Below are 26,838 nucleotides of genomic sequence, written 5' to 3'. Positions count from 1 at the left end.
TCACTTGACGTCCTCATAAGGATAGGGAACTGGTTCTGTTCTTTCTCTGTGGATTCAAAATTGGAGTTCTTTACATAGGCGAGGTACAAATAGAGGGGGAAATCTAAGAGAAGTGGGATCACTCAGAGGTCAGAAATGTAGCGTAGACTACTGAGAGGTCTCTGTATTCAGAAGCCGAGAGCCCAGCCCTTGGGAAGGCTGGAAATGAAGCTGACTGCCGACTGCGCTACTCCTCCCTGTTTGGTTTCTTGTCCCCCTGAATTATGTGCAGACAGTATTTTTATGTGCGTTGATAACATGCAGGCACTGTGTTTGCTTTTCCCTGATAGGGAGCAGAAAGAAAGATCCGAGATGAAGAGAGGAAGCAGAACAGGAAGAAAGGCAAAGGCCAGGCCTCCCAAACCCAGTGCAACAACTGTGAGTACTGCTGGGAAGGGGTGGGCTCTAGCGGGCCAGGTTCCCTGGAGAAACTGCTGGGGAAAAGTGGGTACCAGGTAAAACTGTATCAGCGCCAGGGGATGGCTTGCCTTTCCCTCACACTGGAGACTGGGTGAAGTGTCCCTGCAAAATCAAATAGAATCATGTGATTGTGATTGTTTGAGTCAGTTGGGACTTTGTGATCTGGGTGTCAACATCTTCCTTCTCCAGACAGGGACTCTGGGGAGTAGAGAGAGACACAAGGGTTGAGGTGGCTGGACTGCTACCTCAGCATGCTCACTAGGAGTCTATGTTCTTCCTGGGGTGTGTGTGTGTGTGTGTGTGTGTGTGTGTCTGTGTCTATACTTTATGTTTGTATGTATGGCATTTAGAAAGCTTCAAAAGAGGGTCTCCCTGGTGGCACAAGGGGTTAAGTGTCAGCACTATGAAGCAGTCTGCAGCCACTGCAGCACAAGTTCAATCCCCCACCAGGGAGCTACCCACATGGTGCAGCAGACCTCTCCTGACTCACCTGCTGCTCCCCTCTGCTATGTATTTCAGTCTGTCTGCCTGTTCTGCTCCTCACTCTGTCTCTCGTGAATCTATCACCACCCCCCACCTCTGGCCTATACCCTAGCTCTTGCATGTATAAATAAATAAATCTTAAAAAAAAAAAAAGAAAGCTTCAAAAGGGAAAATCATGAACTTTAGCTAGGAGTAAGTCTTAGCTTTGAGAGTTCTTAGTCATGCATAACCTTCTTTTTGGTTTTGTGTTCATGTCCAGCATCTGATGGGAAGTTGGCGGCAATACCTTTACAGAAGAAGAGTGACATCACCTACTTCAAAACCATGCCTGATCTACACTCACAGCCGGTCCTCTTCATACCCGATGTTCACTTTGCAAACCTGCAAAGGACAGGACAGGTATGACCTACCTGCTAACATCCACCTGAGGGACCGGTGGAGCCTTAATATAGAATCACTTCAGGCAGTGTTGATCTTAAAATAAAACCCACGTTCCAGGCATTCCCTATAGAGAATGGATTTTTACAGAAAGGAATGTCTCAGGAGAGGAAACTGACTTACTGAGAAGAAAAAGAGAGGGAGCTGATATTAGTGAAGTGTTGACAAAGCAATGAAAGAGGAAGAAAGTAAGAAGGCTGATAACCTGCATAAAAAGTTTTTTGTTTTGGGCCTCCCCGGTGGCGCAGCGGTTGAGCGCTGGGTTGCGAAGCTAACCGGCCTCTGCAGCGCCAGTTCGATCCCCGGCTGCTCCCCGGCCACCGGAGGAGGGTCCCACATGGCGCGCAGACCTCTCCTGCCGCCCGCTGCTCCCCTCAGCAGTGTCCTTCGGTCCTTCTGCCTGCTCTGCTCCCCGCTCTGGCTCTGGTGAATTCTCTCACCCTCCTGTGCTTCTGACTGTACCCAGTGCATGTATAAACAAAAAAAAAACAAACAAACAAACAAATAAATAAATAACATGCCTCTATAAAAAAAAAAAAAAAAAGTTTTTTGTTTTGTCATGAGGCATTAGCCTGGTGCAATAGAGCTCCATCTAACGGTGTGAAATTGAACTGCACCTGAAACTTCATAAAGTTGCAAGATAAAAAATATTTTGATAAAATAAAAATCTATCAAAACTTTTTCCCCTAGTAAATCAACATTTCTCATTGAATAGGTAAATTCTCCTACACCAAAAGGCAAGTGAGACTGTAGGCAAGTTTTATAATTTTTTTTTGTCTTCTAGGTATATCTGAGTGAAATAGCTAATATTAAAATAATATAAATATCCAAAAATTAACTCACTGTGCTAGCTCAAGAGGATGGAATATTATGTGTCCACTCAAATTACAATTATGGAAACTATATATCAGCATAACAGCTAGTTATGATAACATGATAGTGTTTAGTGGTAAAAGAAAGTAGAATATCATTTGTTCTATACTGTGATTCCAAATATAAACATATACCTGAACTTGATGGGAACAAGAAAAATGTTAACACTCAATGAGTAGGGTTATGATTGATGGATGATTTTTCTTTTTGTAATATCTTCTCTATTATTTCTTTCATGTGATAAAGTGACATGAAAGAAAGAAAAAAATAATTACTTCCCCACCACTAGCCATTATTGTCTTTTACTAAACCAGCTGGGTTTTAGTAGATCTTGCATTGATTGGTTTTCTTTTAAGCCCCAAGTCCTCTGAGGGAAGGTCCGTTTGAAGAAATATTGACACACTGAAGTTTTTCTTCTATTGTAAATGTGCACACATTCATTGGGATTGACCTTAACCTAGAAAGAGATAGTATTATTGGCTTCACTCTCTCTTTCTTGGGAATAGTTTGTCCCCTGGTATTATTTCTATTATGTATGAGACAGAGCAGTTATACATCTAAGACTTTTGGTTTGCTGTTCATGAGATGAGATAACAAAATAACCCTAAATTTTCCTTAGAGTTCATGCCACCAAAAACCAATTTAATATCCCCATCTTGTTTCCCTTGATTGCTGGGAACAAAAGGAGGAATGTTATATATTTATTGAGAGATGAGTGCCAACACCCACTTTATTTTTCAATTCCCAAGAAATCCCCATGGGATTTTAGGGAGCACTTGTGAAAAGAGGGAATAATTGAGTTAAATAGTTCTTATTGTTTACTGGCTTGATTCTTGGCTTCAGCTCTGTGTCAAAGCTGACAGCCTGACCTGTTCTCTTGGCAAGATTTCTCTGAAATATACAAAGCTGTAAATAATCTTAAGGGTAAAAGTGACCCAACCTGGCTGCTCATGACTGTCAGTGTTCTGGCCTCTCTTGCCCTCTTGGTCTACTGACCTGGGCTCCTACCCTGTGGCTGAATTAGGAGGGAAATTTGTTGGTTTCAGAAGTTGTAAAGCAGCCCAATCAGGGTCCCTCTGGCCATCAGTAAAGCTAAGTCCTGCTTTTTGGGGGCTGCCCTTGTGAGCCCTCAGGTTGCCCTTATAACCTTGGAGTCAGAGTCAAGGGGTCATGGGGGAGCCTCCCCAAGCTCCAGGCAACACACTCACCTGTGCCCTGCAGCAATTAGTCTATGGTTGATTAACTTGCATGACCAAAGGGGAGGAGCACCTACAGGGGCTGGCTTGGACTTTAAAGACTGCCTTTTCTGAGGAGAGCTAGAACCCTGGGAAATAGGACCAGATGCAGGCAGTACCATGACATGAGAAATGGGCAGGGGCAAGAGTTGGCCAACTCTGACAGGCAAAACAAGAGCCAGCAGTGGCAGATAAAAAGATGGGCCAGTTTCACTGTTAGTGGGGGGTGAGGGGAAGGGAAGGAAAGGAAGGCACACAGGGGTGTGAATTAGTACCCACTGCCTTGCTAGAATCAGCCACGTCGAGCTCTGCACAGTTGCACAGCTGGCACCCTCTAGTTCTCACAGTCAGTGGGCACTCGAGTCGCCAAGCACATCAGCTGTGGTATGGAATGGTTTGTGGCTCAAGGACACAGTCTGGGCAGGGGGGATTTTCACTGTCAACTCATGAGTGTTTCTTTCACCCTTAATCTCACTGGCTCACATATGGACTGGAATATTCATCAGGCAGCTTTAAGAAACAGCTATGAGGGAATGAGTCCTATATGCAGGTGCTACAGAGATCTTCTGTCTCCCCCTCCTCACCTTACAGCTTGAGAGTCACCATGGCTTTTGTCTGGAAGCCCTTTAAAAACACATGAGAGGCCTCCCCAGTGGTGCAGCGGTTGAGCGCTGGGTTGTGAAGCTGCCCTCAGCCTCTGCAGTGCCGGTTCGATCCCCAGCTGCTCCCTGGCCACCGGAGGAGAGTGCCGCATGGCGCGCAGACCTCTCCTGCCACCCGCTGCTCCCCTCACCAGTGTCCTTCGGTCCTTCTGCCTGCTCTGCTCCCCGCTCTGGCTCTGGTGAATTCTCTCACCCTCCCGCCCTTCTGACTATACCCAGTGCTTGTATAAATAAATAAATAAATAAATAAATAAATAAATCTTAAAAATAAAAAACACATGAGGAAGGGAAGCCAGGAGACATTGTGGGCTGCAGACACATCATCATTTTGGACAATGTGTATTTGGCAGATAGCAGCCTTCTTCAAGGCACCTGAACCCCATGGGGGTGCTGCTCCTCCCTCAGGCCTCAAGAACAGTCTCCCCAGTGGTGGTCTGTAAGCAATCATCTCCCAAATCACAGAGTTCCTGGTCAGAGTCAGGCTCCCAAATTTTATTCTAGGTCTTTCCAATTAAAACCTCTGAAGCAGGTCCTAGGCATTTGCATCTATGAGAAGGTCTCCGTTTATTTGTTACACATGCTAAAGCTTGAGAAACACTCTCTGAAAATTAAATCCATTCAGGAAACCCTACAGTCTATAAGGAGGGGAGAGTGAGTCATTAGGTGAGAGCAAGAGAAGTGACAGAGCAAGGCCAGTGATGGGACCAGTGCAGGCCAGGCAGGAGGGTAGGAGGACACTTCAAGGAAGCTGAGTCCATCTTTGGCTCATCTACCAGCTTGGCGGAGAACTGCCCATTACCCTGCCATGTCGTCAGGCAGGGCAGATGCATTTTGTTACTTTTAAGGAGGCCAACAACCCCCAGACCATCTTCAGGAACTCTTCCCAAAAATTGCAGTCGTGTGGTCCAGGCTCCCTCACTTAGATGGGTCACTGTGTGCGTCTAAATGGACACCCCCATTTCTAGTACATCACAGGGACAGATGCTCCAATATGCAGTGGGGTGTGAAGGAGGAAACGCCTTACCTTCATCGTTCAAGAAACCACGTGAACAATACAACAATAGACAGAAAAGAATTTAACGAGAAAAAGTTCGCCATGGAGATCCGAGCTAATGAGTAGAATGACTCATTTCCTAAGAGTTCCAGGTAACCAGAGTTGTTGTATAACTAAGTCTGGGCCTGGCAACACCCCAGAAAGGCCAAGAGTTTTTGAGAAAGTGTGTGGAGTGTTGGTTTAGACACAAGTGTTTCTCTCCCAGGTGACGGGAGCAAGGACAGTGATGATATTTACTAGAACCAGAAGTGACTTTTGAAGTTACTATACAAATGTCTAGTACTAACTTGAATATTGTTTTTCAATCAAATGAAAATAACCCTGAAGCACACAGAGAAGCTCATGAAAGCCCACCATTATTTAATATTATTTAGCAGTTAATAATGAGCCAAGAGGACTACCTACCTAGCAGATCCTCTCTGGATTTTCCTTACAATTACATAAGCTTATAATTTCTTTAATTCTGACTCTGCCTGCTATCATCCTGACCACCTAAAGAAGTCTGTCCTCAGAGGTCTTTCTCTGGCCAGGAAGACCTTCTAGAGCTGAAGATCTTTCCTAGCCTGAAGACATTTCAGGCCGACTTAAATTCCTGTGGTTATGGATGCCAAAGTAACCAGAACCATTGGGAAATAGAGGCTGGGGTTGCTGCCACACTGCCGGTGGGTCCTTCTGCCCTCCCTCTCCTTACCAAAGCAGTGCCTAGAGAATGGGATTAGTTAGTCACAGCTCCTGCTCCAGAGCCTTTCAAAACAATGAGTGTCTCTAAATATCTCCTGCTAAAATACCTCCTGCCTGTCAAAAGCAAGATTTGGTTGAGGACTATTGTAATGTGATCGGATTGATTTTAGCTAGGAATAATCAGATTTCCAATTTTATTTCATTAAAATGGAAGAATTAACTGAGGAAAACAGGAAGTTAAATTTGTCATCCTTACACAACACACACACATGCACACACAGAGAGGCAGAGGGAGAGAGAGCATGTTAAACAGATTTATTTTTTGTCTTTTTTAAGAGACAATGTAATGCGTGTAATGCCTTAGGAAAGTCTGTGCATCATGAAATATATTTCCATTTCTTGTCTCTGATCTACAGCAAGTCTTTTGTTTTGTCCCACAGGTGTATTACAACACGGATGATGAACGAGAAGGGTAAGACACTCAGTTCTTTCACTTAAAACCCTAAGTCTGTTCATGTCAGAGAAAATGGCTCCTTAAGCACTAGGTGCTGGTGGGCAGGGTATAGAACCTCCCTCTCAGCTCCAGCCCCAGAGCTGGGAAAGGCTTGATCCTGGGCACTGTGTGGGGTTAGGCTGGGGGAACACCATATTCCTTCCAAGCGTCTCTCCGCCCTCTCCTCTTCCTCTGATCTGCCTTTGAGTAACAAGCTGTTTTTGTAATTGACACATCTCTTCGATTCCACCTTTGCACTGCTAATGCGGTTACTGAAATCTCTGGCCCCAGCACAAGATCAAGCTGCGCTTGAGGCAGGAGCTCAGGAGACAGCTTGCCCTACTGCCAGTATTGTGTGGGCCACCTGCACAGACCTCTGCAAGCCCTCACTCTGGGATGAGAGCCCAGTGGGCGACTGGTGAGGCTGGTCTGAATAGGAGCTGGGAGGGCTGAGCGCCTTTCCACTGTCCTCAGTATAGGGAAGAGACCCTAAGTAGTTCACTTAGGGTCACTGTAGCTTCCACTGTCTTCCACATCAAGTGCACAAGAAAGTGCTCTGGTCTCTATCCTCTCACTTTTCTTATAGACACCTAGAATTTTAGAACTGAAATGAAACCTTCCAGGTCATTTAGCTGACAGTGTCTCCCAGGCAGTGTAGTATCTATATAATGTCCTTGATGAGTAGCCACTCAGCTTACACTTGAATATTCCCAGTGATGGGAATACTCTGAATATTCTCATTGGGTGTGAGATATTTTATTGCCCTGCTGGACAGTTCCAGCTCTCAATGTTATTTTGTCTATTCAGCTGATATTTACCTCATTTTGACTTTTCCCAATTGGCTTTAATTCTGCTCTATTTTTTCTTGCTCATTCAAACATCCCTTCTTCTTTGCAAATTCTTTGTTCTTAGTAAAACATGGGTTTACTTCTCAACAGCTTGATTCCCCTCCAGGGAATACCACCAGATGTGTTAGTCGTCTCCTTAAAATTCACTCTCAGAGATAGACATATGTTCTGAACAACATGAGTTGGTGATTATGTTGAGGTAATTTCTTCTTATGACCAGGATGCTGTATTTCTCTTAAAGTAATCAATAATGATATTCATTTTTTAATATCTATGTTGCATTACATGCATAGAACTTAAAATCATGGTTTGTATTACATATCTTTAAGAAAAATCTCTAAATCATTTTTTCCTAAGCTATAGTCAAACCAGAACTTCACCAATTCCTATATAATTAATAACCTTAGGTGTAAGACATCTCAAGGAGAAGTAAGTGAAGCAGATATTACCGTGTTCATCTTCAGAGGTCGGCAAACCACAGTTTAAGGACCAAACCAGGTCTACCACTTGTTTTTGCGCTGTCTACAAATTTTTGAAATGGTGGAAAAAATCCAAAAAAGGAATAATAGTGCATGATATTTGAAAATGATGTGATATTCAAGTGTCCATAAGTAGGTTTTATTGGAATGCAATAATTTATTGGAATGCAAGGCCATTCATGGCTGCCTTGGCGCTGCAATAGGAGGGTTGAGTCACTGCGGAAGACACTGGATAGCCTGGAATGTCTCAACAGATACTCAGCTGGCCCTTTCCATAAAAAGTGTGCCACCCTCTGTCCTGAGGAACAGACAATCTCAAGTTATTCCTCAGCTGGTTAGGAGCAGATCCTCATGCAGGATCTCTGACCTTGAAATCCTGGGTTCTAAATTTTTCCAGTACCTAGTTAGATTGTGCTTTTTATCTTGGCACATAGGTGATATATTTCCAGTGACTGGAAGAAACAAATGATTAGCACTATCAATTCTAATGTGTTTCACATATTTTACAAGGGAGAGTGTGGCGTCATGGAGAATGTTGGCTCTCTGCTCAGAGTCTAAGTTCTCCTCCTAGACAGCTGCTTATACTGTGAGGCTTTGGTCTGCAGAGCCTCCCGAACTCTGGGTCTGTCCCTCAATTGTAAAATCAGGATTTTGTAGATAATGACCTTTAAGATCCCTTGTGGGAAAACATTGCATTATGTGTGAGAAGCACCTGAGACCCAAATGCTCCTTCCCTTGTGAATGGGACTCAGTCTAAACCATCCTTTCTTGCAAGTGGACCACATTTGGGGGGCCAGCTGACCCACTTCTTTCAGCCTGGCCTCTCTCCAAGAATTACCCTTTGTTTTGCACAGTCATGAGGCCTGGGGAGTCAGTCCCTTACTCTTTCTCATCTTGTAATGAGCGTTCCCTTGAATGATCAGAGTAGCCTTGGAGCCTCAGAGTGAATATTTAGCGAGTGCTTGGCTACTGTTGTGTGTAAAATTAATTGGTAACATCTACTGATTCCCTTGACTAGGTACTGTCTAAGTGCTTTAGATGTATTTTATTGAATTCTCCCAAATCTCTCATTAAGAAGATGCTTAACTACCTCTATTTTGTCAAGAGGAAACTGAAGTTTCAAGAGGTTCAGAGAGTTGTTCTAAGTCACATGACTGCTAAGTGATATGAGCAGGATTTGAATCTGTGTCTGTCTGCTCCTCCCTTACTCCCCCATTCCCCACACTGGCTTCCAGCCTTCCTATGTGCTGCCTAACTCTCTTGACTCTTGATCTCGGGCTGCCAAGGAGACATTAGAGGTAAGCCCTTGCTGTGTTAGCTTTCTCACCTTCAAGAAGGCACCCCCTGGGCTCACCTCCTCGAGTGGGGGACCCTGACTGTGACAAGCCCCATGAGTGTAGCTAGCTGGAGTGACGCGTCAGACCTAAGGCTGCTGTGTATATTCATCTGACTGGAGGGCCCCGCCTGCTCTGGAAGCTGCGCGGCTTCCAGCAGGGCTGCTCTCTCCCCAGCCCTTCACCCTCCTGCAGGCAGATCAGCAAAGCATCTGCTTGTCTGAGAGCATCCCTCACTCAGCCACCAGCTGGAGGAGACAGCCCAGCACAGGCCAATAAGAGCTCTCCTCCCAGCGGCTCCAAAGCCAGAGCAGTGGTCAGACAATGACCCCTTCACAAGTGGAGGAGCTTGCAGCCCACAATGCCAGCAATGCTGAATGCACTTGAAGAGGGCGCTAGAGGAAGGGAAGAGGAGGTGGTGGGAGCAATCATCAGCCATGTAGCTAAGCTGCACAACAACAAAAACAGAACCCTGTTTCCGCCTCCTTGTCTAAAGATAAAGCAAATATTTGGGGTAACTTCTAGTGCTAACCTTGGGGATCGACAGACCCATGCGGTTTTGTTTTGTAGGTGGGACACAATGGTTATGACTTCGGACATCGGTTCCCAGTGGCAGTTCTCGTACTGTACTTGGAATTACCTGGGGAGTTAAAAAATACTCAGTATAGGTACTGGCCCTGGGAATTTTGATTTAATTGGTGTGGGTGCACCTCAAGCAGGGGGGTTTAAATAAATAAATAAATAAATAAATAAATAAATAAATAACATCTGGATAAGGTAAAAAAAGTTAGATATTTGATGCAATTAAAAAATATGGATGAACACCAAAAACTCCCAGTTAATGGGCCTCCCCGGTGGCGCAGTGGTTGAGCACCGGGTTGCGAAGCTGCCCGCGGCCCCTGCAGCTCCCCGGCCAGCGGAGGAGGGTCCCACATGGCGCGCAGACCTCTCCTGCCGCCCGCTGCTCCCCTCAGCAGTGTACTTCGGTCCTTCTGCCTGCTCTGTTCCCCGCTCTGGCTCTGGTGAATTCTCTCACCCTCCCGCGCTTCTAACTCTACCCAGTGCTTGTATAAATAAATAAATAAATTAAAAAATAAAATAAAATAAAATAAAACACACTCAAAAATGTTGGGAAAAAAAACCCTCCCGGTTAATGATTTACGTGAATCTTCATTCATGTATTGACCAAAAAAGGACTATGGTTTTATCAAGACAGAAAAAAAATGTTGAAAGACGGAAACAGCTAATTTATTTTTTTTTTCATTTTACTGTCCATAATATCGAGTAATAACACAGATAAATATTTGAGAGGAAGGGATACTGGCTGCTCTGCTCCTGGGGGGCAATGTCAAAACCAGTCTAGACTCCTGCAGGCTTGGAGACCAGAGTCATTCCTCAGAATGAGACATTGGATTCTATCAGCATTTAGTTGACCGCCTTCACAGATCATTTAAACAGGCTCCTGTCTCTTGGCGGGACTACTTGCTGCTATCTCTCAAGGCAAATCAAGTTTCCTGAAAACAAACAAAAACAAAAAACAAAAAAATAAAAAAAATTAAAGCTGCCAGTTGATTCTAATGGGCAGCCATGTCTGAGAACCACTGCTTGGGAGCCAGTCAATCAGGATCTGAATCTAGCCTTGACCTTACAAGCTCTGTAACTTAACATAGCAACCATTTGGAGCCTCTATTTACTTATTTAAAAAATAGCAAATAGGGCCTCCCCGGTGGCGCAGCGGTTGAGTGCAGGGTTGCGAAGTTGGCCCCAGCCTCTGCAGCGCCAGTTCCATGCCTGGCTGCTCCCCGGCCACCGCAGGAGGGTCCCACATGGCGCGCAGACCTCTCCTGCCGCCCGCTGCTCCCCTCAGCAGTGTACTTCGGTCCTTCTGCCTGCTCTGCTCCCCGCTCTGGCTCTGGCGAATTCTTTCACCCTCCCGCGCTTCTGACTGTACCCAGTGCTTGTATAAATAAATAAATAAATCTTAAAAAAAAAAAAAAAAAAGAATCTCATTAAATAAATAAATAAATAAATAAATAGCAAATAATACCTATCTGATAGTTATAAAGATTGATAAGCAAAGTGCTTTAAAAAAAAAAAATCATAGCTATTGCTTTTTGGGCCTGCATAGATGACACTGAATTGAGACATGGCGAGAGGACGAAGAAGAATAGAAAGCACAAGCCAAACAGAATTTTCCGTAAAGAGTGGGCCCTTAGCCAGGATTTCATAAATGGCTCTTAAGGGGAAGAGGAAAGGATTAACCCCTCTGAAATAATGTGTAAATTGATATGCAAATGTGAACCATAGGGAGTGAGAAATTTAAACTCCATTATTTCTGAGGATCGGGTCTCCATTTCTATCTGACCTCTAGTTTCTGGAAAACCTTCCCTGCCTCCATCTTCTGTCCACACTTTCCCATTAGTGTGCTCCCACTTCCAGCCTATGTGAGGTCCCTTCACACCTAGCAGCAATGTGGCATCCGTATTGCATTTGGGGGCACAGGAATCTTCAGCAGTTGTGATTGTCCCTGGGACTGGAGGACATTGGTTTCCCTCCCAGATCTTGTCATCATTATGGATGCTGCTTGGGATCCTCAGACCTCAACTCTCACTCATAATCTTTCTAATCCCCTTGCTGCTCCTTAAACACACCCCACTGTCTCCCTTAGGGTTACTCTGTATAACTTCCTCAAAGATCGAGGGTTTAAGAGAAAAAAAGTCAGGAGAAGGCAAACAGTGAATAAGACAAGTATGTAGGTTTTTTGCATCCTATTCTGAGTCACCTCCACAAAATGACTTCACTCTTCATGTTCTGGGTGACTCCAGTAGAGAGCGGGTCCTGTTTTTTCTCTTATAGGAGCGTTGGTCCTGTAGAAGCTGCCAGTCCAAACCATGAGCTTGATTGCAGTGTTCCTGAATAAAAGAGGTCACCCTGGAGGGTCATCTTCCAGGAGGGCCAACACTTTGGTTAGAATTCAATACTCTTTGGGAAAGCTAGAGATGATTAACCAATCAACAGTGAGTGCATGTGATCAACATAATATTAAACCTAAAAAGCCATCACTCTGTGTTTGGTGTAACATAAAATTGCTCTAGACTTAAGTATTATTTCTCTTAAAGGAACAATTTCTTAGTGAGCCAAGGTTCTCATGGGTACTAAGCAAACCGTGAGATGTACAATATGGAGGGTTATGTCTTCTTACAAATGCGTGAAGGTAATGATTAAAAATATAGGGCATTTTCTCAAGGAGGAGATGAAAACATAAAATCTCCAACTCTACCAGTTGGACCCAATGCTTACCAACAGGTAAACCTTTATGCATATCACAAAAGTCAATGATCTACTAGTCCTTACATTGTTAATTTAATTAAACATAGATTTAAAACCCATCAAATAATTAAAAAATGTCACACTTTTGGAAATACTTTCATTCAAAAGTTTCACAATTTGTCTTTGACATCAGTGTCTTACTCATTACTAAGGTTGCTTTTTGTGCCAGCTCACATTGTTTACCAGGGCAGCTCTCTTCCATTGTCACCCAAGTTGAGATGTAGGACTTTTGAAATTTATATATGTGAGATTGCCCCCTGAAATGTTATCCTCAGCCACAAATACTGATTCTCATAACATTGGGAAGAAATATTACATTAAGCGATTACCACAATGTTACCTTTAAATTATGCTTTAATTATGCATAATTTTTAAATTATGCTTTCAAGTAAACTTTTATTTTGAGATAATTGTAGATGACATGCAGTTGTAAGAAGTCCCCCCCTTTTTAGATGTATACTTTTATGTTTTATTTTTTGATATTGCATTTAAAAATCCACTCAGTAATACTCAAATCTGCATCATGTATAAAATTTGGGGTTGTCAGTAAAATCATGACATATTTTTTCTTTGGCAAAGAATTCTCTGGTGGTGTGTGTTGCTTACTCCTTGTTTTTATTTTGTAATCGCTTTTGAAATTGATTACATTTTAGTTTCAGGTTGGTATTTACTTTCTTTCAGTTTTCATTTCTACTCTATCTGTTGACTAGTCAGCTCACTATCTTACTTTATTGTATTCATTCAATTTAATGTAATCATTCAACCTCCCTTTTTTTCCCTTTCCATGCTTCTCTCCCCCCTCCCTCCAATTAATAGTCACTGCACACGTACCATGTGCATGCAAACTTCTTGGCCCTCAGATGTGTCCCTCTGCTGGGATTGCCACCCTCCACTCCCAGTCAAAAAATGGCAAATGCTTTGAGGGGAAAAGTGACTCACTTGCTTTTCTGCAGTTCTTGAAGATCTCAGTCCCTCAAGTTCTGACTGACTCATCAGTGCCTCCAATACCTTCAATAAGATTGTAAAAATTATACAGTTTCTCACATTCTTCTTGGCTGGAACATTGCTTTTTCTTCTGAAATATGGTTTTCCACAAGTTATGTCTTAGCTAGAAACAGAAGTTATCTTTATTTCATCTTAAAATGATCCTTCAGGGGCCTACTGACATAGGCATGTATTACATGCAATTTTGAGCTTTAACTACAATAATCATTACTAAGTACATGTGCGGTTCATTGGTTTGTTTTGCTTGTTTTTACTGATTCTGTCAAATGAATTCTATCAATACCCCAAACTAGCAGTGATTAAAGTCGTGTTGAGATGATGGCTTCTTTCCCAAAGAGTAACTGTTGTTGCAAATTACTTAATTGAAATCCTACTCCATAACGTGAGAGACTATATGAGGACCTGCATGTAAAAAGACCGCCTCTTTTCTGAGGCCAATATGGGGAAGGAATGTCCATCTCTTTTCTGAGGCCAATATGGGGAAGGAATGTCCATTTCTTTTTTTTTAATATATAATTTATATATATATATACATAAATACATATATATATATATATACATATGTATACACACACACACACATATATTTTTGTATAATGTTTGCTTTCTCTCAGGTGTAGTCCCCATAGAATTCTCACTACCAGTTTACCCATGCACTATTACCATAGTCCCTTTTGCTCTTCCGTGCCCTGTTTTGATCCCTCTCCCTCCCCTGCAGAATGTCTCTGATTTACAATTGCCTCTTAATTTTTTTATTTATTGTTATTATTCTTTTTCCCTTATTTTGTTCCCCTACATTCTTCCTATAAGTGAAACCATCTGTTATTTTCTTTTTCCTTCTGACTTATTTCACTGAGCATAATCCTTTCTAGCTCCATCCATGTTGCTGCGAATGGCATGAGTTTATCTTATTTGATTGTGGAGTAATATTCCATGGTATATATGTACCATACCTTCTTGATCCAGTCATCTATTTTTGGGCATTTGGGTTGTGTCCATATCTTACCTATTGTAAATAGGGCTGCAATAAACAGGGGTGCAAGTATCCTTTTGAATTAAATGTTTTTGTGTCCTTTGGGTAGATTCCTAGAAGTGGAATTGCTGGGTCTTATGGGAGCTCCATTTTTAGTAGTTTGAGGAACCTCTTCCACAAAGCTTTCCATAGTGGTTGGACCAGTTTGCAGGAATGTCCATTTCTTGAGGATATAGACCATAAGCAGGGTTGTGAAATAGACTATGTCTCTATGGGGCCTGCAGTTTTTTTCCTGCACTTTAATTTTGGTAACTCATCACTAGGCACCCAGTGCCAAGTACAGTTCATTCTGGCAGGTAGGGAACAACATTGCCTTTCTCAGGTGTGGGCAGAGACCCATGTTTCAGACCTGAGTTTTTTCCCTGATAGAACCTTGTTCTTACCTTAGGGACTTGCTTTCCCTGAAATAATCATGCAAGGCTGGCTTCAAGTACTGCTGGATCCATAATTTTGGACATCCTAAAGTATGAAAGCATGAATTAAAACATTGTTGGCTTAATCATTTAAATTATTAGAATGAATCGATATACTTTGTGGACTGTCCGTGGCTTGTACCATGTGCTCTTTCTATGACCGGGCCCACCATTAACGCTACTTGGTAATTGATAAGTAACCTCTTAATGACAATGACAAAAGGCAATTGACTTTGGAGCAGGGCTTTATATTCTCTTAGAAGCTTGGGATTGATAATAGCAAACTCCATTCAGAAGCTTTTCCAGCTTTAGTCCTTAAATTGGACTAAAGTGGTCATTTGTGCTGTTTGGTATCTGATAACTTGAGCCTTATTTAAACCCTCTGCCTTATTTATTCCTCTCCATATCTCTTACATCTCCACCTTTAATCGTCACCTTCACCATCATCCTCTGCATCTAATACTTCAGTAGTTCTTACAGTGCGTCAGGCAGCCTGTGGATGCTTCAATAAGTTGACTTCCCTAATCTTCTCAACAGCCTCTTTTTAAAGACAGGAAGACTGAGGCTCAGGGCAGTTGAGGAACTTGTCCTTGTCCAGTAAGTTGTAAAGGAGGAGTTAGACCAAGGTAGTCTGGGTTCATGTCTCAACAACTCATCTGAACTGTCTCTCTGGCATAGTTTCATGTGACTGATTCATGTACCAGGAATCCCCAAAGAAAGGAGACATTTCCGGGCCTCCCTGGTGGCACAAGGGGTTAAGCACAGAACTATGAAGCAATCCACAGCCTCTGTAGCATGAGTTCAATCCCCGGCCGGCTAGGGAGCAACCCACATGGTGCAGCAGACCTCCCCTCAGCTGTGTACTTTGGTCAATCTGCCTGTTCTGTTCCCCACTCTGTCTCTGGTGAATCCTCTCACCCCCTGCATCTCTGGCCTGTACCCCAGCTCTTGTATGCATAAAAAAATAAATCTTTAAAAAAAAAAAAGGAGACATTTCTAAAAATCTGTGTCTACTCCTTTCAGAACCTGAAGATTAGTAAGACTCCATTTAGGAACATTTTTGGGAGTCTTAGTTCAGACCTTTATAACAAAATACAATAAACTGAGTGGCTTCAGAAAACAAGTTTATTTTTCAGAGTTCTGGGCTGGAAGTCCAAGATCAGGGTGCCATAGTGTTGGGTGTGTGGTGAGAACTCTCCTCTGGCTTGCAGGTGGCATCCTCTTGCTGTGAGCTCCCACAGCGGAAAGAGACAGGACTCCACCTTCTTAGAAGAATACTAATCCAGGGCCTCCCCTGGTGGCGCAGCGGTTGAGCTCTGGGTTGCGAGGCTGCCTGCGGCCTCTGCAGTGCCAGTTCGATCCCTGGCCATCGGCGAGGGTCCCACACACACACACAAAAAGAATACTAATCCATTATGGGGGGCTCTATCCTCACGACCCTATTACCACTCAAAGGCCACACCTCTGATTTCGATGCTATTGGAGGGTAGAATTCAACGTATGAATTCGAAGGGATGGTCATTGACACGCAGTCCATAGCACTCAGCATCCATGACTTTTCTTCAATGACAATCTATTCTTCCAACTCCTGTTTCTCTCAGACACTCCTCTCCTTGCTTAGAGTGCCCAGGAACTACGGGAACTTGGTGAGGAAACACAAGCTATCAGAAATGACCCAGAAGAAGATATGCTGGGTCTCAGCACCACAGGGTCCCAAGAAAGGGCACCGACGCCCTCTCCCAAGGGGAGGAAAGGACTGGGCAGCTGAGATCTGGGTCTCTAGGGACCTTCTACCATTGCAGCCTCACCCACCCCTGCCAAATGGAGAGGTAGAAAAATGGGAAGCCAGGGCAGCCTCCTGAGACCCAGAGAGGCAGGGCTGTACCATTTCCAGAGGTCCCTGCTGTGCCAGGCAGGACAGTCCTATCCTAGCTGCAGGGGAGGGGACGATGTAACGCGGATAGCATGCTGACGCCAGGGCTCCCTCCTGCGACCTCCCAGCCCGGATCTTCTGAGCAGGAAAGAGGAACTGAGTGCAGGACACAGTGGGCAAAACCCAGAAGTCTCACCTTGGTAGATCCATATTCAACAATGAGTATGTCCTGGGCCCCTGCCTTGAGAACGGTGTCTGTGTTCTGCCTCACACAGGATGACCTGGCTCTGCGAGGGGGAGGAAAGAAGCTGGAGAGTGGGTCCTGTTGAGGAGAAGGATGGCATAAGACAAGGGAAGGCTGGGAACCGATGCCTGCATGGACCTTGTTTGGGCACCTGCCCGCTGCCCTAACAGACTTCCGCTCCTCTTTTCCAGCAGCAGTGTCCTTGTTAAACGGATGTTCAGGCCCATGGAGGAGGAGTTCGGTCCAGCGCCTTCTAAACAGATAAAAGAAGAAGGGATGAAGCGAGGTATGCTCCTGTTGGGGCGTCCGCCGCATTGCTGAAGCAGCCCGCCCGTCATGAATGTTGGGGGGTGTTCCACCAGGAAGAGCGCTTAGCCCAGTCCAGGACCCTGGGGGTCGGTGCTGACCTGGGGATTTCTGATTGTCACAGTCTTTTCCTTTGCTTTATTATTTTTTTTTTTTTCCTTGTTTCTGTGTGTTTTTTTTTTTTTTTAAATATTAAATTTTATTTTTATATTCCCCCATACAATTGCAAACGCCCCATTCTGACCCCAATCCTTCCCCTTCCGCCCCCCACCCCCCAAAAAGTGTCTCTGGTTCATAGTTTTTTGTTGATTTTGATTTTCACTTTCTTATAGTTATTCATTTTCCTGGTCCCTTATTTAAGTTTTCTAGATTCCTGCTATGAGTGAGACCATCCGGTATAAAACACCTTAAGCAAACATCTATTCTTTCTGGGCACTGGTTCTTGCCTTTGCCTCCAGAATGTCCTGACTCATCCAAGGGAGCTACAGGGTAAAAGGAGCTCTTGCTGCAAATGTGACAATAGCAATGCAGCAGCACCAGCCACTGGCAGCGCTGAGCGGACACCCCATGACCCACCGCTCACAGAGTCCAGTCTGTTTTCAGTGACGTCACGACTAGCTCATTTGCTGTCCGTCAAGGGTCTGACTCCACTTCATCAGGAGAGAAGGGAGAAGCTCGAGCGAGCCAATGTCTGGGCTAGCCTTCCCCCGCTGTGCATGACTCACTGCCATTCCGCAGAGTAAGGGCAAAATGTGGGGGTGTCTGTTCCCCCCCATATCCTGCAGTAGCCAACACCAAGAGCTCCCAGAGACCTTCAACATGCAAGGGGCTGGAGTTTGAGTGACTCAGGTCGCCATGTGAAATATGTTCCATCTTCTGCTCAGGCCTGAGATTTTGTTACTGGAAAATTTTATTTTTTTCCTATTTGTTGAAATAAGATTTTTTAATAATGATCAAGAGCAGACCCCTGTGCTGACCCACCCCCTCTGCACCCCTACCATTCAGAGTGCTGGCCTGGGGAAGGTCCTCCGCTCCTTAGAGTCGCTTTTGTGACTTGGGTTGACCCTCCCACAGAGCTGCTGTGAGGATCGCTGAGTTGATGTGTGTAAAACACTTAAGTGCTTCACACATGGAAAGCACTGTGTGTTCACTAATGTAGCTATTAGTTTTATTATTAGGCTTGCCTCTAGTTAAGTGCACTATCATAATAGTAAATAAGTAATTCGTGTTTCAGAATGGAAAGAGCATATAAATACCTGGGTGGTGTTAATTACACAGCCACATTTTCATCTTTAAGAGACTTTCTGACTTCACAGGCTCACCATCAAACCCGTTCTACCTGCCCTTTATGTCTCATACTTTAGAATTACAGCAGAACTGTCTGTAAATTGAGAATCACACAGGCAAAAGGTAATTATAGCCTGCGCCCACATTTAGTGCGTGCCAGCTAATCCAAAGTTTATGTTTTTCAGATTGTTTTAAGGTTGTTAAGCCAATGCAAAAATTGCTGCTAGGAATTATATTGGGCTGTGACAAAAAGCAAGGCTGTGGCCTTTGAAATATCTCAGCCACAGAAACACATGAGGGCGCTGCTTCCTGCTAGCAATAGAGAAAATGTTCTCCCAGCAGTGGCTTCTCTGTGGACCAGGATGGTGGAATTACTGAGCCCTGGCCTGGGGCTACCACTTGAGCTGTTCTTTGACAAGCGCAGGGCATCAGTCAGAGACTGTTCCCTCTCTCTGTTGCTTTCCAAGCAGGAGAATGATCTTCATTATTACTAGTGCCATTGTTATTTGTTTTTGCTTTTGAATTGATTCATCAGGGTGGCTCTGTCAGAGTCCCTCAGGGGTTCCCCCAAATGTGTCTGCCTTTATCTGTACAGGGTCTGGGGTGCATGTGGTTGTTATTGTTGTCACCAGCAGAGCCATTACAACCAGTGCCCTGCCATGGAGTTGTTGGGGTGGGGGTGTGCTGAGCACCCATCAGGGACAGGGCAGCCCTGCCCTGTTTTACAGTCTGTCAACACCCCTCAGTTACCATCTTTAACCCTTTCCAGCCTCACCTGCATCAGCTATACTACCTCAAAGATTTTCAAACCCAGTGGAAATAGTTGTCATTTTAATAGGTTTGGGGCTTCCTTAGGATCAGCTTTGCTAGAACTTCCCTCTTTTGGTTGGGGGGCTGGAGGAAGAAATTACAGAAGTAACAGATACCAACAGGTTTTGTTTTTGTGGGTTTTTTTGTGTGTGTCTTTTTCTCTTACCTTAATTTTCCTCATCTAGTTGAAATGAGGGTTTGGGGTTTAATGTTTATTGTAACATTAATCACTAGATCATTTGGGCTGACATGGTGCCTATTACATATCCCTTCTAGAGGACTAAATTTAGAAGTCTTTGGCGATACAATCTATTTAATTGGTATTTTATTCTTATACTTGGTGAAGAGAGGAAATTCTATAACACTTAAGGGTTTTTTTGGTTTTGGTTTTGGTCATACACAGCTACGTGTTTAACTGTGGGTAGAAAGTGCCTGCAGTGCCCATGTGCACCCATGTAGACTTTGCCTTTGTAACACGATCCGCTTTCCTCAGTCTTTAGGTTTGCTGCTGCTGTGACTCAGCTGGTTTCTGCCTAGTGGGGATCCAGGCCCAGCAGGGTTTCTTTTCTTTTTTTTAAAGATTTATTTATTTATGCTTACAAGAACTGGGGGACAGGCCAGAGGTGTGTGTGGGGGGGAGGTTGAGAGGATTCACCAGAGACAGAGTGGGGAGCAGAATAGGCAATTGACTGAAATACACTGCTGAGGGAAGCAGCGGGCGAGTCTGGAGAAGTCTGCTGCGCCATGTGGGTCAGCTCCCTGGTGGGGAATCGAACTCAGGCGGCAGTGGCTGAGGATAGCTTCACAGTACTGCGTCTTAACCCCTTCTGCCATCAGGGAGGCCCCAGCAGGGTTTCTTGACCTGTAAATTCTGCCTGTAGCGGCTTAGCCTTGGCCCTCTCCCTGCCTCTGGAGGAAGAAGAAGCAGCCACCTCCTTGGCAGGAAGGAGAGAGAAAGGGCTGGCAGGGTGCATATGCAGGGCCTGTGCCTGTGTGGATGCCTCGACACCCTTTGTCAATCTCTCCTTCAGGAGTCCCCCAGCATGCTCAGGCCCCTAGAAACACTCCCTTGTCTTTCTCTTTTATAGGTCATATAACTGTCTAATCATTTTTTATTCAAGGAATGCACACCTCTCTAAGGGCAGCAGATCTTGACTCATTACCGCATTCCTAGTACACTGCCTGGGACTTCGGGCCTCAGCGGGGTATTCATAGTATTTGTTGAATGACTGAATACATAAATCCCTCTTATCCATGGGCTATATGGACCAAGCCTGAAATTACAGATAGTACCAAACCCTCCTATATAGTCTATGTTCTTTCCCTGCACATAAATGTTATGTTAAAGTTTAATTTATAAATTAGGTGCAATAAGAGATTAATAACTATAACTAATGCTAAAATGAGACCATTATTACAATACACTATGACAAGTCACGGGAATGTGGTCTCTCTCAAAGTATCTTATAATATTTTTAGACTGAGGTTGACCACAGGTAACTGAAGCCAAACCGAGCTAAAGGGGGACTAATCTAGAAGAAAGAGGTCATAGAAAGAGATGTCATAAAGCGGTCATGTCTGCACTCTGAGAAATTCAAATGTGAACAATATGTGAAAGAATCTTACAGCCTTTTAGTTGTTACCCACTTGTCAGTTTATTAACCCTGCCTCGCTGTCCCTCACGTCAGGATTGCCTCTGGTGGTGCCCGTCTCACCTTGTAGGATGTCTAGGATGTCGTCTGGGGCAGGGTTCTAAGGCTTAGCAGGTACTGTCAGTCCCCCACACCTCTGACAGGAAGCAGCCTCCTGTGGCAGCGGCCCGGGCTCCCTCAGTCACGGCTCCCCCTCCTCTCTTCCAGTGCTCTTGTACGTGAGGAAGGAGACTGACGATGTGTTTGATGCCTTGATGTTGAAATCTCCCACGGTGAAGGGGCTGATGGAAGCGGTAAGCACTGCACGCCTTTCAACCTCCAGGAAACCTGTTCGTGTCTCCCGAGCTGGAATCCGGGTATTAAAATGCAACTGTTGAGATGGCTCTGGAACGAGCTTTTAAAGAAAGAGAAAAAGCAGAGATTTATGAAAACACTGATCTCCATACTGTCAGGGCTTATTAGCATCTTAAGGAGATGGGAACTTTGAAAAACCTCCAGTTCTCTGTCAGTTTACAGATAGTCGGAATAAGATACCATAATGGAAGGCTGAACTGTGAGTTTTCATTTGTCTTTTTGCATGAAACCGTATTACATACGATATGTTTAATTGTCAAGTAGGTGCAGGACAAAAACAATTAGGAAGTATCTTGCTGGTGGTGACAGTGTAATCCAAAATAAGAATATGATCTCTTCTGGTTAAGGAAAATATATATAATGCAGAGTTACAGTGATTTAAGTAAGACTCCAAGGCCATCCCTCCATCTGGTCTACTTTTACCCAACCTAGGTTCAGAAAAAGTTATTTTACATTTGCCCGTATCTTCTCCCTCTGAATATGATTTTAATATGACTCTACTTTGAATACGTTTTCTAACTTTCGCTCCCCCTCCCTCTTACCCCATCTCGCTCCACAACTATATTGCAGAAGATCCAGGGTTTTTCTTATAGTGATGGAGACAAGACTGTCCAGGACAGTCCACAATTGTTTATTGATCAGGAAAACGACATTGGAACAACATCTTGGGCTATGGAGTGAAGTGTTAAAACGTGTAGGATGGTGTCTCTAAGTGTGATCACACATCATGTGGGCCTTTGTGACTGGTTTCTTCCACTTAGCATCATGTTTTTGAGGTTCATCCTTGTTGTAGTATAAATTAGTGCTTTATTCTTTTCTGTGATTGAATAATATTACACCGTATGAATAGCCAGATACTGTTTTTTCACCCATTAGTTTGATGGACATTTGGATTGCCCCCACCTTTTAGCTTGAATAGTGCTACAATGAATATTCAGGGACACAGGTTTTTGTTTTCAATTCTTTTGGGTATCCATCAAGGAATGGAATTGCTAGTCAGACACAGTAAGTCACTTATTATATGATTCAGTTCATGGGAAATATCAAGGACAGGCAAATCTATAAAGACAGAAAGCAGGTTAATGGCTGCCAGTTAATGAGAACTGGGTAAAGGGGGATGAGGAGAAATGGCTTTGAGTTTCCTTTGGGGTAATGAAATGTTCTGGAACTAGATGGTCCTGATGGCTACGTGACATTGTGGACATATGAAATGCCACTGAGTTGTATATTTTAAAAAGTTAAAGTGGTGAATTTCATGGTACATTTAAAAATAGATCTTTTATTCATCTTTAATTTTATAAAAAAGCTTAAGAATTTTACCAATGCGGGTTTCCCAAGGCCTCCTCCCTTCTCCCAGCCAAACTTTGTCATGGTTCACAGTCACCAGGTGACTCTGAGCTGGGCATCAAGGCATCCCTCTAAGAAACACAGCAGGGGGGTTTGGTAATCTTTTATCTCCTGCAGGATTTTTCTTTGGAATGGAGTTTGTTGTTAGTTAATCTGCCCCATATAAGAAGACAACAAAAACAGAAATGAACACACAAAAATTTCGATCTGTATCTCTTTTAATGAACTAGGATTTTAAAAAACAACCGTAAAATTGCCAGAGGATAGATTTAGGAGCTGGAGAAGCCCATGAGCTATTCAAGCATCTCTAGGGGCCCTTTGGACATACCCCTGATCTGGCCTTTTAGACATTATTGAAACAGACTTACCGAGGACAATGGTGGATATGAAAATTACCGGAATAGTTATTTCAGATGCCTATTTCTTGACCTCAACTCCAGATTCTGATTCTGCTGAAATAGAGGTGGAGTAGTATGTGATGCAGGGATTAGGAACCTCTATTTTTAACAAGCTTCTCATGGTATTCTGACATCAGCCAGGTTTGAGAACCACTGACCCAGACCCATTCTGAGCTGATTCATTATGCCTTTTCCCCATTCATTACACCTTTTTCCTGGTGTCTTCCTTTCCCTTAGATGTTCTACAGCTATGGTCTCTGTAGACCACTGTGGGATTAAATGTTGCCTTCACTCCTGTTCAAACAGCCACCCCAGAAACTTCTCTCTACAATCCCCACCACAGCAGAGTGAAACTCTCAGAGGACCTCATCTCCCTGCCTTGCTTTGCTTGTCTGGGGTTGAGGGAGGAACATGGTGGAGAGCAAAACCTGTTATCCTTTGACCTTGAAAGCCTTGGAGAATTTAGGCTCCTTAGGCTGACTGGTCAGATTTCTTAGGACTTCATCTCTCCTTTATTACACCTGGAAAGAATAAGTTTTATTGATGCACCAATACAAGCTATCTCCTTGCTTCCTAATTTGTACAGAACAAACAAGGCATTCCCAAAAGGGAAGCTCCTTTAGGATTCTCAGGTGATGCCCTCTGGTGGTCAGCCCCAAAGGGTCGACAAGGAGCCTTTGCAAATCGGGGTGGCCATTACAACAACAGATCCTATTTCATTGAAGAGGAGCACACCACGAAGTGAGAAGGCAGAATTTTGAAGAACACTGGGTGTCGCTCGATGTAGTTTTATCCCCAGTTTATTTGGGTCCTGAGTGGAGTGAGAAGGGGACTCTCTTCAAGGCATGAGCTTTCTGAGGACCAACACCTCACTAGTGTTGGACATTTTACACCCTGACATTTACCCCCACAATCCCCCCTCCCCCACAACACACACACACAGTGTGGCCGAGTGAATGAGCTCTGAGTTTGGGATTAGAAACCTGCATTTAAATCCTAACTGAACCTCTTGTTGGGCAAGTTTCTTAACCTTTTCTTCATCCTTATGATGAAAATATGAATTGTACCTACCTCACAGGATTGTCGTGGAGATGAAATGAGACACTCCGGATACAAAACTCTGCCTGATTCCTAGGAACTTGAGTAAAGTTAGCCAGCTTTTGTTACTAGACCATTAACTTTAGTAGGGTAAGAGATTAAAAAAAGAGAGTGTGTTTCCCTTCTTTCCCTCAGATTTTGAGTCAGCTTCCTGTAGACATTGTCCAATAGATGTCAAGTCATTTTGACTGGGATTCCATTATGTAATTTTCCACTGACTTGGCATTTAAGAAGAGGCAGAGACTCAGGAAACGGTGCAGGTAACTTGATCTGAAACTCCGAAAGTTGTGTGGGAGTTGCTCTCAGAGCCTTGAGGCAGGAGGCTGCTCCCAAGAAATGATTTTTATGTTCCACTGTCCAAGGCCCCATATTAAACAAAGCCCCCAAATAAGAAGGCATGTGATCCTGGCCTCCATGCTTTGTTGTTTTTTTTTTTTTTTTTTTTTTTTTTGTGGGACCCTTGCTGGTGGCCGGGGATCGAACTGGCGCTGCAGAGGCTGCAGGCAGCCTCGCAACCCAGTGCTCAAGAACCACTGTGCCACCAGGGGAGGCTCCATGCTTTGTTTTGACTCTTGATTTCAAAATAATATCCTTGTGTGTGTGTGTGGGGGGGGGGGATATATATTTTAATAGCTAAAAGTAACATTTGCAAAACCCCTAACTTTAAAAGAAATTTGTGTAATAATGAAATATGGTACTGGACCCAATAAAGCCATCATGTTGAACCTTGGCACTGGTTGAAAATGAATTCCCATCAATTCCCACAGCCCCACTCACCACAGAGCTGGTGTGTAATGTGGGCTGACAGCATTGCTTTTCTAAATAGTTGGATCCACTGGGATCTTTTCTGGTGATGCCACCCCACAGTACCACACCTGGCCTTTCTAAATGGTCTACCTGAGGTGGGCTCAGGACTCAGTTGGGGGGTACTTTGGCTGGGAACTTGTTAGATTCAACCCTATTCATTCAAATTCTGTATATTCACCCACAAAGTGACTAAGTGCCCTCATTCTACTCTTTTGGGGTTGAAGTTCCTGCTCTTCTGAGGTCAAAGTTCCTGCAAAGGTGGTTTTGAGCAGGGATCCTGCACCCCACTTCATGTTCTTAGCCCAACCCTGTGGATTTGGGGAGCTGGCCTGGGTCTAGGCTACCTCCTTCACCCTTCATCAGTGGTGTGAGAAGACCACATGCTTTCTCTATTGAGGAAGGAACTCACTGTCTTCCAGGGACAGCAGATCTTACAACACCAAATGTCAAGCATGCCTTGCATAATGTATGCATGTGTGTCTTCAACTGAAATATGAATGCCTGCTTCAGAGCAACACTCACATGATTTTATTCCTTTTCTGAACTAGTTATTGACAGGCTGGTTGTGCCTCAACTTCCTCATCTGTTAAATGCAGTCAAGAGCGCTAAGTGAGTTCACACTTTCACTCAGGAGCTTTTGGCTGAGAAGGTGATAGCAATGGCATAGAAGGTGATGCACCTGCTTCTGTAGCAGGAAGATTGAATTACTTTCCAATGGAGAACTTTCTCTTATGTCTCTTTTTACAATCCAAATTCCCTCTCCTCAGTCAGGCATTATTTAAAAAGTAGAAAAAAAAAATCCTGTACTGGAGAATAAAGAGCACCCAAAATAAGTCGTGCATTTTTTTCCTTTAAAAAAAAAAAAGGATTAGCAATCAGAAGTTCAATGTTGGTTTGTCACGAAGACAAAAATAAAACAGCACGGCTACCCTTCCTTCAGATGGGAACTGAGGTCTGAGTCAGAAGGTGCCAGATCAGGCAGATTCATTGAACAGTTTGGAGATAATGACAGTGTTCCTAGAACCTACACGAATTTCCCAGTCTGTAAAACAGGACACTTAATAGGGTGGAGTAGTTTTATAGAAACTGGGTGGTTTTTATATCCAGCAGACATCATATTCACCCTCGAAATAATATTGCTGAGTTTGCCTTAATTAAAGAAGCCTCTTATAAGACCCTGGGGATATGGGATTATGTTTGCAGGATATGCACCTGCAAACAACAAGCAGAGGAAGGAGGACTGGGGGTGGGAGGCGTGGGGATGACTGACCTGGGCCCGAGTCATGGCGTGGAGTCCCGAGCATGTCAGTCTCAGAATCTTTGGTTTTCTTCCTGGAAAAATCTGGACAATGGCTACCTTGAAGAACTGCTTTATTTGTGCTACCCTTTTCCTCTTTCTGCTTAAAAGAGATCTCGACAACAAGAAGAATGGAGTTATTTGTTTAATGTATGTCAAACTGCATCATTTTTCTATAGGACATATTAAATAGTTCTTCTTATTCACTGGCTCTGAGTCTCCTCGACCTTTATTTCACATGACAGAAAATCAACATCCATACACATACACTAGTTAGAAAAAGAAAAAAGTTCAACCTGATGTTACTGAATATTCCCACATTCTGTGGCATTTGGATAAGATAGAATGTTTCTCTTTTCATATGCGTGTTTAGTATGTCAGTCAACCTATCTCTGTACCTTTGATGATTCACTTTGGATTCTTTATTCTTATACTTAGGTTTTAATCTTGATTACAGATAAGAATTTGGTGATGATGGTGATGGCATGGGTTTTCAAAGTTTTGGGGCTTTTTTTCAGCATTTTGAAGTGATTTTACCTAATAAT

General features: G+C 43.7%; 1 protein-coding gene across 1 annotated transcript in view; it reads left to right on the top strand.

Annotated features, from left to right (window-relative positions):
- The window catches only part of GRHL2 (grainyhead like transcription factor 2), a 130,426-nt gene that overhangs the window by 95,101 nt on the left and 8,487 nt on the right, over positions 1 to 26,838 (top strand). The window contains 5 exon segments of the mRNA XM_037503160.2: positions 330 to 417; positions 1,202 to 1,341; positions 6,326 to 6,357; positions 17,129 to 17,223; positions 21,200 to 21,285. Coding sequence (XP_037359057.2) covers positions 330 to 417; positions 1,202 to 1,341; positions 6,326 to 6,357; positions 17,129 to 17,223; positions 21,200 to 21,285 — 441 coding nt within the window.

This window comes from Talpa occidentalis, unplaced genomic scaffold, assembly GCF_014898055.3.
Source record: "Talpa occidentalis isolate TD23 unplaced genomic scaffold, MPIMG_talOcc4v2.1, whole genome shotgun sequence".
In the NCBI taxonomy this organism is placed as follows: Eukaryota; Metazoa; Chordata; class Mammalia; order Eulipotyphla; family Talpidae; genus Talpa; species Talpa occidentalis.
The sequence above is the reverse complement of the archived record's forward strand: the minus strand, read 5'-3'. Positions and strand labels throughout refer to the sequence as shown.